Source organism: Schistocerca nitens, chromosome 2, assembly GCF_023898315.1.
Source record: "Schistocerca nitens isolate TAMUIC-IGC-003100 chromosome 2, iqSchNite1.1, whole genome shotgun sequence".
In the NCBI taxonomy this organism is placed as follows: domain Eukaryota; kingdom Metazoa; phylum Arthropoda; class Insecta; order Orthoptera; family Acrididae; genus Schistocerca; species Schistocerca nitens.
The window spans coordinates 186,223,922-186,239,497 of NC_064615.1; the positions used below are offsets into that span (position 1 = coordinate 186,223,922).

The window sequence follows — 15,576 nt, forward strand, 5'->3', positions numbered from 1 at the left end:
AACACATTTTACAGTTTAAAAGAATTTGTTCGCCAAATGAGAATACCTTAGTACTTTATATGCAATGCATGCCTTTATTCCTAATGAGCAGTTCGACATATCGTGGCATTGTTTATGTGAGCCTTGAGCATGAATTTTTGATGTCTTCATCATGATGTTATATATAGATCAGTTTCTTGATGAGTTGCAGCCTTGAATTGCTGATGCTACTCAACTTCTGGTTAACAATTGCCCCCCAATTCTCTATAGCATTTATGTAGGGGGACTATTTCCAGGCATGACAAAGTTTTTACATCATTTTCAACTAAGAGCTGTGCAGCTGAGTTAGCTTTATGGCAAGGTGCACCATTGTGCATAAACACAAAGTTACCGTTGGGAAATAATTCCTTCACCTGAGATAAAAGCCTCTTTTCCTAAATTTTGCTATACTGAGTCTGATTCATAGTTCATTCCACAATGTAGAGGCAGCCAGTACCCTTTGCTGACATTACACCCCACCCCATAACAGACTTCGGATGTTCCACAGTTTGCACTATACAAAACTCAGAAATACAAAACTTAGAAAACTCTTCCTCAACCATGCTTCAGATGTACTGTCTACTTTCTTCATGTATGGAGAATATACACTAGTCAGGAAAGCAGACCTGAAAGGGGGGGGGGGGGGGGGCAGTTTAATCATAAAAGGTCCATGATTTCAGATGTTATATGCTCATATGAACAGAAGGAAAAAAAGAATTTCTCCATATCTGTTTTCAATATTTTGTTGAAAACAAACATTCAACTTTCAAAATAAATTTTCACATATAGGTTCTCAATTGGTTTAAATAAAGTTTATTTGCCTAGCTCAAGTCCTCTTCAAACTGATTTCTAGCTTCATGAATCCATTTAAATCTCTTTGCTCTCATTGCAGGGGTAAGTTTCGCTTTTTTTGTATGGATGACTAGGTGGAAGCCCTGCAATAGAATGCTTTCTGCAGCTTGTAGAGGTACAAACATTGACTCCAAAGTTCTCCAGAACTGTGTTGAAATCTTGACTGGTAGCTTATCTGTTGTTTTTTCGCCATCTGAACAAGTTTACATTGAGTTCTAGGGGACAGTTGGCTCTTGCATCCACAGTTCTCCTGATGTGCAGGACTGAAATTAATGCCATCTTTCACTGCCTGGCAAATGTAGAGTACAGATTTTTGTGAAATTTGTAACCTGCTTGCTATTTCTCACTGCGAGTACTGTTTTTCTTCAAGTAACTGTTTGATAGTAGTAACTTTTCTTGGTGACAGATTGCTTTTTGGACCCAAGTCCAACAAATATCTGACAAATGAAAGAATTATCGATAATAAAGACAATATTTATATTTTATGGCTAAAATTCAAGCCGAGATACTCATAAATTATTGTTTGATTATACATTAAATATAAACACACCTGAAGTATGTCCCAGCAAAATTAAACTGTCTCCAAAACAGCTGCAAACAAGCAATCTCTACCTCAACAATAACAGTTGACTGATAGGGAGTGCTGCCAACATTGTTATTGGTACAGTACTGCCATATAGATATAATTGAGTGAAAATGCCAAAATCAGATGGTTGAATAATTCTAGAGCGAAATACATTAGAAAACATCAATCTTTTTATTTTGTGTCCAATAATTTTCACACCTCTGTATACTAAAAAACTGCGGTTTCATTAATTACAGTGAAACCTCTATATAACGTTTTTCAAGGGACCACAAATTCTGAACACTGTATAGAGGAAAACACTATAAAGAGGAAGGCTTCCAAATAATAATTATAGGGCATTACTGAAGATCAGGATACCACTAATCAGCTTTGACAAATGGTGCCATAGATGACGTTTTAAATTTTCACAACATATGATATTCATTGCAAATGATCAATGTATCAACTGATTAGTTTTTTTAATTAAAACATGGGGCTCGGTAGCTGGATGGGTGAAAGTAAATGGATCAGTTTGTACAGTAAAAAGTTATAACAGATTCTTAAGATTGACATCATTCTCCAAAGCTGACAGGTGGTATCCCATTCTTCAGTTGACCCAATTATAGAATATTAGCCAAATTTTATTTATGATATAATGAACATATTACATAAAAACACAGTAAATGGGACAGATTAAAAAGGAATTAGTTACAAAAAAATTACTTCAATAATTAAATTATCAAATGGAACTTAAATTTGCACAAAACTCTAGGAACCTAAGCAATCTGAAAATAACATACCTATGATTTTTTAAAATATTCAAGCAGGCTTGCTTGTTTTCTGTTTCTCCTAGACTCTATGGCAATCATTTCTTGCTCCAAATGAGCAAGTTGAACTACTGTTCTGTCCTCAAGTCTATGGGCCATCGTGTACCTCCTGAATGTTTCAAAGGCTTCAGCTGCCTTAGTATATGAGGGCACAGGGTCATCTTCCTTGTCACAGTCACTTTCACTACCACTATTACTCTACAAGCTTCTCTCTGCAGTCAGCTCCTCAATACTTTGTACTCCTGTGGTTGCCACGTTGTCATCCACAGCCACAAAGTCCTCAAAAGTGACAGAATCACGTGCCTATTAATTGGTGAAACTCTCACTTGCAACTTCTTCCACAGGAGTTGCCATCTCATTATCACAGAATCCCGCTTTTGTGAAACAGTTTTTAATAGTTTCAGCACTTACTTCCCTCCACGAGTACATAATTAAATTTATTGCCTGTAAAATGTTCAGTTTCAGTTGTGAGCTTTGCTGGCTTCCCAGTTTTCTTTGGTCCATCAAATTCAAGGCCTTTTTTACAAGGGCTGTCCTATATTTAACCTTAAGGGCGTGTATTATGCCCAAGTCCAAAGGTTGCAGACGGCTGGTGCAGTTGGGTGGCAAGAAAATTACTTTAACATTTCTCAGAAAGGGTACGTCTGGTGGATGTGCCACACATCTATCCATGAACAGCAGCACTTTTCTTGCAGCACTCCCCATTTTGGCGTCAAATTCTCTTAGAAAACGTAAAAATATTTCACTCGTCATCCATGCCTTGGCTTTGTTTGTATATTTGCACGGAAACGTGGAAATGTTTTTGAAGCACCTCGGATTTTTTGGCTACCCGATAACCAAAGGTTTCAGTTTTTCACTGCCATCAGCATTTGTACACAACAAAACGGTAAGATGTTCCTTGCTCTTCTTACCACCATGTGCAATTTTCCCCACGAAAAGTGAATGTCTTATCCGGCATTAAATTGAAAAACATGCCGGTTTCGTCAGCGTTATAAATGTCACGCAGTTTGTAGCCCTGTATCAGATTAGGGAGAGTCTGTATCCACTGAGCTACAGTTGGTTCGTCCACACTTTTACTGTCTCCACATTCCAATTTGTACACAACACCATGATGCTGTCGAAATTTATCAATCCATCCATTGGACGCCTTAAAATTGTCCATTCCTAACTGAAGTGATATTTGAAGCACCTTCTCCTTCAAAATAGTTCCGTTTATAGGAATGTTTGCAGCACGTGCTTGCTGAAACCAAGTTAATAAAACTTTCTCCATTTCGTCGTAAGTCGATTGTTTCAAACGCGTACGTTTTGAATTTCCACAATTCTCAAACCCTTCCATTATCGACGATCTGTTTTTCATAATAGTGTTGAGTGTTGAAGGGGCCAGTCCCAATTGCTTCGCTAGCTCCACGTGACTCACGCCAGGAGATGCCTCCACTTTTTTAATAATAGAAACCTTATCTTCCAGAGAAATATTCTTCTGCTTTTCACCCATGTCCACTAATGAAAGCTTTAAAAAAACGTTATATCGAAGACACACACTTACTAGGCACACGAACTGTTTGCTGCTCAGCTCACACAACACGCTACTAAGTACTAATACAAAGCGTCAACTGAAATGGCGCCAAAAAGATCGCAAGCAGAATGTGCGTCACATGTCACGTGACCGGGTTTTGCCATTGACATATGAAATACGCTGAGCGCGGGCTTCCCGAGCCAGTGCAAACTGTGAAACCACACAACGGAAAACGATGTGTCTACATCCAGTCACTTAAACGTTATAAAGAGGTAAATAATTGACCAGGGTTCCAAAAATATGAGCATTACATGGAGGAAACTGTAATATAGAGGAAACGCAGTAAAGAGGAAAATTTAACATTGTTTATATGGGCTTTTAGTTGGGACCGAAAAAAACAGACGTAACATGGAGGAAAACATTATATGGAGGAACGTTATAAAGAGGTTTCACTGTATACACCTTATTTCTGCCACAAGAAACAATAGACAATGTGGTTCTCGCAGATCCCATAGCACAATGCCCCCATCGTTTCCCCAGTTTAGAGGTAATAAAACAAACTGCCGTGAAACTGAAGATTAACTTGTCCTTGTGCCAATATGCTGAGAGCCTCTTGATGTTTAAGAAGATATTTATATTAAAGACTCTTTGTAACACTTTCTCTGCATATGGTCATTCTTTCCTGTTGATCTTCCAGTCTGTCCCCCAATTCTTACGGATACTGCTGAATTAAGTCAGTGGTTAGCTTCTTTCTCTTTAACCGCCTTCTCTGTTAATATTATATCAGCAGTAAGACACTTTTAACAGTGCTTCTTCCGTGTGTGGAAGTCTTTTGACCAGTATTTTATTATGATATTTTGTTCTCTATACACATCAAGAATCTGAAAGCAAGAGCTCTTAAAACACTGAACTTGGTAGTGCCTTAATCACATCTCATGGGGAGCTGGCATCTGCTCACATCTTAAAAGTTTTTTTATCTGACTCTTTTTATTATCGGTGTGTGTACTAATCAATTAAGCATGTGTATTTGGAAATTGCGAGTTATGTTTACTGAGATAGGATTAGGCTGGCTTCATATGCTTACATAACAAACCATGTATCCAGCTTCTATGGCCTTACTTTAAAGCCACCACTTTCTGTTCAACAGCTGCTTATGTTACATCAAATCATAGTCACCTTTATAAGGTCCATCTGTTTCATTGTTATTAGCATCCATACTGATTCTCTCATACACACTAGAACTGGTCGTCATAGCTCATTTAGAAGGGTGAAAAAAGAAGAAAATTGGAATCATCTCCAACATCAAACATGATACCACTTGGCTTGAGCCAACTTAGTTTGTAGCTAGAGCATTTGTGAACTAGTTTGCCATTTGGATGTTTAAGAAGCCTAGAATCTTTATTGGCTTGCTGGTGTGCAGAAGTAGTTGTATGCCATTGTACTTTTGTAAATAAGTTGTATAAAATATTTCAAATGCGAACCATAATTATGAAGCATTACAAGTAAATGAATCTGTGTAGGAGCATTATACTGCTAATAGCTCATGGTTTGGATGATCATGTTCTCAAAAGGTTTTCAAGCTTTATGAATTGTGTGTTAAGCAGAGAAGCTAGTCGCGAAGGTCCAAACTCCCATACCTGTTAACAGTAGTAGCAGTGTGTTGTATCATTTTATTGGATGCCGGGAACTATAGGAATAATTAAGCTATGGCAGTCAGTGTGTCCTGAAGAAATGTTGTGGCACAACATGCCAGTGTGTCCTGAAGAAATGTTGTGGCACAACATGCCGTCATCTTGGTGACATGGGGGAAACAAATTTCAGAAGTGAGAAATACTAAGTTGTAGTTCATAAAATCTGCAAGCAAGTCATCACAAACATTGCTCCTGCCGCCTTAGATGACAAGGTGGGTTCGGTAACTAGTCTCTGAATAACGCATTGCCCTATTACTTAGGAGTTATTCAGTCTAGACTAACAATAAATATGAAATGCTTATGGTACATAAGTTAGTGTGTTGCCTTTTAAAAGGGGACCTTTATAAGTGATCAGTCATAATTTTTTTATGTAGTCACTTTAATCCTTTTGTTCCACTTCAAGTGTACTTTTTTTGTACAAAGCCTTTCCTAAGTGTTAAACTTATTGTATGCTTGTGTGTGTGAAAGAGCTACAGAAACTTCTTTTAAAAAAATCTTAAGCACTAATAAATGAATCCCCATTTCCTCCAAGTATTTTAGTGTGTTTGTTGGTATGTTAAACATAAAGTGGTTATATTTTTGCAGTTTCTGCCAAATATGAAACTTCCTGGCAGATTAAAACTGTGTGCCGGACCGAGACTCGAACTCGGGACCTTTGCCTTTCGCAGGCAAGTGCTCTACCGACTGAGCTACCCAAGCACGACTCATGCCCCATCCTCACAGCTTTACTTCTGCCAGTACCTCGTCTCCTACCTTCCAAACTTAACAGAAGCTCTCCTACGAACCTTGCAGAACTAGCACTCCTGAAAGAAAGGATATTGTGGAGACATGGCTTAGCCACAACCTGGGGGATGTTTCCAGAATGAGATTTTCACTCTGCAGCGGAGTGTGCGCTGAACCCACCGATTCCATAGTCGTGAAAGGCAAAGGTCCCGAGTTCGAGTCTCGGTCCGGCACACAATTTTAATCTGCCAGGAAGTTTCATATCAGCGCACACTCCGCCGCAGAGTGAAAATCTCATTCTGCCAAATATGTTTTTGCAGTCAGAAATCTAGCTTTTACTTACAACTGAAGTGGAAATAACACTAGAATTCAGCCTGTTAATATCTAACATAAGGACTTAATCTCTGTACTTATGCAAGAGGTTTACTAGCTACAGATGAAAATGAAAACTGCAGTATTATAATGAAAAATGCAGTATTGTAACTATATCTTCCTGCTGAATGGAATTTACTTAGTTTGTACAGCAAATAATTTATTTTTGCTTAGGCCATTGGCCATATCACATAAAAACATATAAAACCATAGACATCGTCAATCTAACTTGTTGCTCCCAAGCAGATAACCTGACATATCGTACAAAATTGTACACTACTGACCATTAAAATTGCTACACCAAGAAGAAATGCAGATGATAGACGGGTATTCATTGGACAAATATATTATACTAGAACTGACACGTGATTACATTTTCACGCAATTTGGGTGCATAGATCCTGAGAAATCAGTACCCAGAACAACCACCTCTGGCCATAATAACGGCCTTGATACACCTGGGCATTGAGTCAAACAGAGGTTGGATGGCATGTACAGGTACAGCTTCCCATGCAGCTTCAACACAGTATCACAGTTCATCAAGAGTAGTGACTGACGTATTGTGACGAGCCAGTTGCTCAGTCACCATTGACCAGACGTTTTCAATTGGTGATAGATCTGGAGAATGTGCTGGCCAGGGCAGCAGTCGAACATTTTCTGTATCCAGAAAGGCCCGTACAGGACATGCAACATGCGGTCGTGCATTATCCTGCTGAAATGTAGGGTTTCGCATGGATCAAATGAAGGGTAGGGCTACGGGTCGTAACATATCTTAAATGTAACGTCCACTATTCAAAGTGCCATCGATGCGAACGAGGTTACTGAGACGTGTAACCAATGGCGCCCCATACCATCATGCCGGGTGATACACCAGTATGGTGATGACGAATACACGCTTCCAATGTGCGTTCACCGCGATGCCGCCAAACGTGGATGCGACCATCATGATGATTTAAACAGAACCTGGATTCATCCGAAAAAATGACTTTTTGCCATTCGTGCACCCAGGTTCATCATAGAGTACACCATTGCAGGCGCTTCTGTCTGTGATTCAGCGTCCAGGGTAACCGCAGCCATGGTCACCGAGCTGATAGTCCATGCTGCTGCAAACGTTGTCAAACTGTTGGTGCCGATGGTTGTTGTCTTGCAAACGTCCCCATCTGTTGACTCAGGGATCGAGACGTGGCTGCACAATCCATTACAGCCATGTGAATAAGATGCCTGTCATCTCGACTGCTAGTGATACGAGGCCATTGGGATCCAGCACAGCGTTCCGTATTACCCTCCTGAACCCACCGATTCAATATTCTACTAACAGTCATTGGATCTCGACCAACGTGAGCAGCAGTGTCACGATACGATGAACCGCAATTGCGATAGGCTACAGTCCGACCTTTATCAAAGTCGGAAACGTGATAGTACGCATTTCTCCTCCTTACCCGAGGCATCACAGCAACGTTTCACCAGGCAAAGCTGGTCAACTGCTGTTTGTGTATGAGAAATCGGTTGGCCTCATGTCAGCACGTTGTAGGTGTCGCCACCGGTGCCAACCTTGTGTGAATGCTCTGAAAAGCTAATCATTTGCATATCACAGCATCTTCTTCCTGTCGGTTAAATTTCACTTTCTGTTAAGTTTGTTCGACATGATGTTTAGAACCCAGGGAGACAATCCTGTTGACAATGTTGTTCATTACCTCCCTCACAATGCCTGCATATTTTAATGCAAGATTTTACTCATCAAGAACAGTGAAGTGTGAATGTGGCTTATAATATACGATGTTGATACAAATTTGGTCTTTGGCCTTGCTAAGATAGCTAATGATTATTTAGTTGTATTAATCACATAAGACAAAAAGTGAAAAGATTCCCATCCAACATGAGCAACAGGTACAGGACCAGTAGATAAGAAGCTTGAGAGAGGTATCTTTTTTTTTCCTATTCAATAATTTTCAAACATACTTAATTTCCCTCAGACAGTTCACCAAACAATTATAGTCTTTCACATCATCTTTCTTCCAGTGTGTCCAAAGAAACAAACATTTTCAATACAACAGGGCCCATTTCCACATACTTCTGGTCTCATTATCATAATTTATACATGTCTCATGTAATGTGACTGGTTGTCAATTGTATATGTACTTTTTTTGGTAATTCTTCATTAGGTGAGTTAACATGAAGCAATGTCCTTTTTTAGGATGTCATTGCTGTTTATTCCATATCCAGATAATGTTTCATGAAATTCATTACATCATTGGTGTATGCCTAGAAAATAATGGGAGCATTAAAAGTAACTGCTCACCATATAACAGAAGTCATCTGACACATAAACCAGATTGAAAATGAGGTTGAACTTTGACAATAAAATTTTCTTCTTCAGAGCTAACACACACACACACACACACACACACACACACACACACACACACACATACTGTTTTGGCTGCAGTGTAATGTTGTTTTATTTTGTGTGTTTCTTACAAACTAATGCCTAAACTTGAACTTTAATTTGCAAATTATAGATCATAGAGTTGCAGTCTTACTCAATAGCCTTGAGACCCTTATGTTTACATTAGTGAGCTCTCTTGAAAAACAAATGAAGGAAACATTTTTTTGTTGTTGTTGTAGTAATAAAACACTGATGCATAACAGTTGCTTCTTCAGTTGTTATATTGTTATTTGCGTATTGAGTTCTTACTATTTCAGAAAGTTGATTAATTTATTATATTTGTGAACAGCATAAAGAAAAGTAAAGTCTAAGGTTTTTGGAGAGCAATATTTACAGCTTGGGATAAGATCCATTTCTATGCATGTTCATTCACATCTCAGCTGCAAAATGTTCTGTTTACTATAGATTATCAATTTATGTGTGAGTTATTGACATATTGGGAGCTGTGACAAATAAATACTTTATTCCAGAAATCAAACAATGGAAAATCCAGGATGGAATGTAACAGTATTATGAGAAGGAAAGTCGCTATTCACCATATAGCAATGATGCTGAGTCTCAGATAGGCACATCAAAAAGACTCTCACAATTAAAGCTTTCGGCCATTAAGGCCTTCGTCAACAATACACACACACACACACACACACACACACACACACACACACACACACACACACGAGACTGTAGTCTCAGGCAACTGAAACCACACTGCGACCAGCACGGGACTGTAGTCTCAGGCAACTGAAACCACACTGCGACCAGCAGCACCAGTGCATGATGGGAGTGGTGACTAGGTGTGGGTAAGGAGGAGGCTGGGGCAGGGAGGGAGAGGGATGTATGGTGGTGGTGGCGGCAGACACTGAAGTGCTGCAGGTTAGACGTAGGGCAGGAGAGAGGTTGGGGAGGGGGGGGGGGGGGGCAGGGGTAGCAGAAAAGGAGATATATAAAAAGACTAGGTGTGGTGGTGGAATGACAGCTGTGTAGTGCTGGAATGGGAATACAGAAGGGGCTGGATGGGTGAGGTCAGTGACTAACAAAGGTGGGGTCAGGAGGGTTATGGGAACGTAGGATGTATTGTGGGGAAAGTTCCCAGCTGCGCAATTCAGAACAGCTGGTGTTGGTGGGAAGGATCCATATGGCACAGGCTGTGAAGCAGTAGAAACATTGATCAATAAGTCATTCCGTACTAACTACGACTGGCCTTCCACTTTCTTTTGTTGTTGCAATATGCAGATAGTGAACTCAGTACTTCTTTTTTATATATTTTTCTGTAGTTGGTTCAGCATTGTACAGCTGCAGCATTTTCGCAAAATCATTTTATCATGACTCTAGTAATATAGGTGAATCTCTCTCAGTTCATGCAGCTTCCTATACTCTAACCTCTGAAACACTCCCATTATTTCATCCATGCATCATAGCAGTCAACTTAAATAATCACTCTGTTGTATGATGTTTGTCACTGTAGTGTATCTTCATTATAAATACAAATATGTTGGCATAGAAAAAAAGATATATGGGGATGATCTAAGGGATTACTTCCAAATTGATTTTTATCTTTCTCCTCCTTGGACTTCGGACATTTAATATTAAACACTTTTTGTACTTTGTATTATTCATTGGTGTATTCTCTGTTTAATAGGAGTGATCTAAGTTAAAATACAGGAGCACCATTCGTTTTCTAGTTGTTTATTATGGAGATTTAAGAGAAACACCCATGTACTCCTGTGAGCAAGACGGTTGCTGTTGCCTTCAAACAAGGTCTCCTCTTCACACCTCCCCTCTGCCCTGTCCCCCGTTTGTGAATATTTGCCATTAACTTTATTATGATAAATTCAGAGTGTCAACAAATGTTGATTACTTATAGTTCCTTGTGCCCTGGGTCTAAATTTATTTTTGACAGTTTCATGGCTTTTATATTTTCTCATTGTTTTATTACTGTTATTAACTTTACACATTACCATATATTACCTTTTTGTTTTTATGTTATAGATCTCATTATCCTGTACTGCTACCAATGTTGCCCCATCAGTTTCACTCCTCTCCCCCCCCCCCCCCTCTCTCTCTCTCTCTCTCTCTCTCTCTCTCTCTCTCTCTCTCTCCAGTAACATGGCATGCCAAGGTCCACATCCATTATTCAAAAGTGAAAAATGGTAAGGTTTAATTGTTCAAACTTGTTCAGAGTGTGAGAATTTCTGTTGTATAAAAACACACTGACAGTAGAATGAGGTCAGTATGGGGTTTTCCTTCCCTGTTTACATGATTATACATTGAGTCTTCACCTGTATTTAAACAGTGCGTGTTCAGTTCTTCCTCTCAAATCTGAATGCTTGTGTTCACTTAGCATAAACCGTTCTATGAAAATGTCAGATGGTTGTCACTTATTTCACATAGCCAGCTTCCATTTTCTGTATCATCACTACATATTAGACATTTTCACCATCTAAGACTTTATTGTTGATCCAGTACTGGATTTATCAAAGTTGTTAGTGAAATGACACAATTTCAGAGATTTCACTGGTCTAATATAGAAGTGCTTTTTGTATATAGATTGAAGTGGCGAGTGAAAATTTGTACCAAGGCCGGGAATTGAACCTGGGTCTCTTGCTTACTATGCAGATACACTAGCCACCAAACCACCTTGGCACAGCAGATAGCACAACCGCACGGCAGCTGTAGTGGAAGTGAGAATTTGGATGAAGGAGGAATGCATGCCAGGGTAATCCATGCAGTTGTGCAAACCACTGTGCCAAGGTGGCTTAGTGGCTAGAGCATCTGCGCAGTAAGCAGGAGACCCAGGTTTGATTCCCAGCCTTGGTACAAATTTTCACTTGCCGCTTCGGTCTGTATACATAGAAGTTCGTAGTCACTGCATGAGTGCAAATCACGTTTTTCATTGTTATATCAAATTGGTGCTGTTTGCATCAATATTGAAGTCATAAATATAACATTTGCTTTGAAGTAAACAAGTCATTAGGAAGCGTACAGTACACATTGATGGTTTAGTAATAGCATTTATGAACAAAGCTTAGTCAGGAACTGGAATGGACTGGAATAGTACAGTAACCATCTTCAAAGTTTTGAGACTTAGTCTTGGTTGTTATTGTATCTTGTCATATTTTTAAAGTAATCTTCCTTGAAATGATCGTATGGCATTGTTGTCTGGGAAGCCCCATTTGGGGGAGTTCGGCCCCCGAATTGCAAGTTCTTTTTAGGTGACGCCACATCGGCGACTTGTGTGCACTGCTACATCTATTCAAACCACTTGCTGAAGGCTTCATAATACTTTTTTTTTGCTACATTATTAAAGCAAGCGTCATACGTAGGGACATCTGTTTCTGCAGACGCAAATCGACGACCTTAGTTTGGCGAACAGGAAGAAGTCATAAAGATAAATTGTAACTATAGGGTGGGTGAGACAGTGTCTGGACCCAAGACTTCTCATTGAAGTACTTAATTTTTTATGCCCAGTAAGCATTTATTTATTTATTAGTACTCATCCATAGCTGAGGTCCCTTCTAAAGGGTTGGACAAATAGAAGCCTCCCGGAAAACATAATTCCAAGGGACAAAGAAACACAGTAGAGGAAAGGAAATACAGTACTAACCTGACTATAGCAGATGTTGAAAGTGGCCACCATTGTTTTCTTGGCACTTTTGGGTCCTGGTCAGCAAGTTGCTAAAGGCAAAACAAAGCTGGACTGCTAGAATTGCTGCAGTCTCATCCAAAATGTTCTGGTGCAGTTCTGGAGGGTTGTTGCGATACCCCTTAGACTTGAGGGCTCCCCACACAAAGTAATCACAAACTGACAGATCAGGTGACCTTGGTGGCAAGCTATGACCGCGATTAAACTGACCTCTGCTAACATCTCTGTTAGGTGTAAAGATTACATAAATGGGCTCAGAAGGTTAGCAAGTTGTGGGGTGGCTGCACCACCATGTTGGAAGTAACTGTAGATCTTTACCTTTGCTGTTCGTTAAGGTACATTCGTGTCCAATTGTATCCATTCATCCGGGCCACTTTTATTTGCCGCACCCTGAACATCGTGAAGACTCACTGTCAAATGTTTTATAGCCACTATCTGTGGTATGTATCTTCACGGAGTACACTATACTGACCTGTTTGAGTAGGGAGCTGAAGTTGAAGGCTTCTGTCTCTCATACTAGCAGATGATGAAAGAGCCATAAAGTAAAGCAAGGTATCCTAGCAAATTTAAACTGCTTCAGATGTACACAGCTGTGTGTTGGACTGAGCATATGGAGGGAATGGCCCCCTCATGCAGACAAGGCCTGTGGATACCTCTCACTGTGGTTCCCTACACAGTGAACTATTCCATTTACTTGGGTTGGTATAACATACTAGTAGCTCAGCTGGCTCACTTTCAGCTTAGCTGACACAGATTTCACACTAGTGTTACGTCACTAATAGAATTATGACCTAGAGAACGCCCTGATAAAAGCACCACCATTGAGGAACCTTCCTAAAAATTAAGGAATTTTTGACTACATTATTTATTCCCCTAAAAACCAATGCACATCTGCCTGTTAAAGTATCATTTATCTACCAACTTTTTGTGGTACTAAATTAAAGAAAGTGGACATGCTATCAAGTGTTTTATTTCGTAAATATTTGAAGATTTAAGTTCTGATAGGATTCATTGCTGTCATTAGTCTATGAGATTTTTCTCCCCATCTGTGTGTTTCTTGTTTTCTTTTATGGTTTAACAGTTCAGCTATACGAGCATGCTTATTACATGCAGTTAGTAATCTACAACTACATACATATTCCATAAGCCATGATATGGTGCTTGCTGGAGGGTACCTTGTGCCACTGTTAGTAATTTCCTTTCCTGTTCTAGTCACAAATAGATCAAGGGAAAAACAGCTCTTTGTATGCCTCCATACAAGCTCAAATTTCGTGTTCCTTTGTGGTCCTTATGTGGTATATATGTTTGTGGTAGTTTGCTGAATGGAACTGAAAGTTGTGCAGTGGGATGTGAAGTGTGGAAAATATGATGGGGGTCTTGTTTATATGAGGAACCTTCTATTTTATGTAGATTCAGTTTTTGTTTGATGTGGATTCTATGTGACAGTGTGTGTTTGTAACCTGTGTTTCTGTGAAGTCTGCAGAGATTTGATTTCAATGAAGAACATCACAGTTCCTGGCTATAAAAAGCTTAATTCATGATGTTATTACATTGTGATTGATAGACAAAATATTTTCAGATTTCCAGTCAGATTGATAGTTCCATATTTATTAATGACCATAATCATATTCTATAGTGCTTACTACCAGGACTCCAGCCATAAATGTGTGCGTGCGTGCGTGCGTGTGTGTGTGTGTGTGTATGTGTTTAATTCCTTCATGATAAGGCCGACAAAATGCACTTTTAAATATGACTCGTCTTTCCAAGAGCAGAGCGTATGCAGAAATTGTGTATGTGCAAACATTAGACAGGAGATAGTCCCAAGAGTAATAACTTTCGAACATCCCACAAAGCATATGTACTTTGTGCTGACTGAATTAAATTCGTAATGCCTTTTCACAACTGTGTTTTACTTTGGTTCTTTTGGGTTCTCTCACTCTTTTAAATGTCTTGAAAAGAATTTCATGGTTTCCATGCCATGAAATCTTGTGTACAGGTGATGGAGGACACTACATTTGCCTAGTGCACCTGCCCAAATGATATATTCCTCTACATCATAGTTTTTCAGTGTGTGAGTTGGAACAAGAAACTTGTGAAATACCCTTGCATCCACCTTCTGAATCTCTTAAGTTTTGCTGCCAGCTCATCAGATACATGACTTAAACTTGTAATTTAAATGTAGTTTTTTTGTTCTGTCAAATCTTGTCTAGTTAATGGAAAACATCTCTTGCAGTAAATTTCTGTGTTGGGTATCAGCATTAGCATGTAAGGAATTTTGAGGTAATCACCTTCATTACACATTGTTTTTGTTGTTCGGTACAGAACAGTATGCAGATATATGAAGTAAATAGAGACCATTGTTTCATTATTCATTATTTGCAAATATATTATGTGACCAAAATTAAAAAAGACAAAGTGGGCAACAATCATTTATTTTCACTTTCTTGTTCATCATTTCTCTTTTAAATTATTCTTAGACATTATTTTATATTGTGGAAAGGATTTTCAAAGTGGTTGCTTTGATGATCCATTACTATGCAGTGAAAAAAAAAAAAAAAAAAACGTGCCACAATGGTTTGGACTAAATGTTGGCCAGTGTTCAGGAGTTGATTTTATGAAGATGGATGACACCTGTTGTATGCATTTCTGTATTGTTGGAGATTGATGCTATAATTTTGTTCATTGTCAAGCTATTAGTGTCCCCTATATCTAAATATGAAAATCGAAAAATGGAAATTTTATGTCATACTAGTTGCGCGTGAAAACCTGATTAGCAGCAAATTTGGAGTTTACGCAGCAGCAACTTGAGAAATGTTTCATGCATTAACTAAATGCAATTCGTAGTGAGCTTAGGAAAGAGAAGATAAAAAATATAAAAATGTAACAGATACATACATAGTAAATTATTCCGAGAAGTTCTTCCATA

General features: G+C 39.0%; 2 protein-coding genes across 2 annotated transcripts in view; one reads left to right on the forward strand and one right to left on the reverse strand.

The window, feature by feature from the left end:
• Positions 1 to 15,576, forward strand: part of LOC126235866 (luc7-like protein 3) — a 150,831-nt gene that overhangs the window by 121,637 nt on the left and 13,618 nt on the right. The gene's annotated exons all lie outside the window — the stretch shown is intronic.
• LOC126234907 (tigger transposable element-derived protein 4-like) lies at positions 3,170 to 3,754 on the reverse strand. Its single transcript, XM_049943647.1, has one exon. The coding sequence runs from the start codon at positions 3,752 to 3,754 to the stop codon at positions 3,170 to 3,172; it is 585 nt and encodes a 194-aa protein (XP_049799604.1).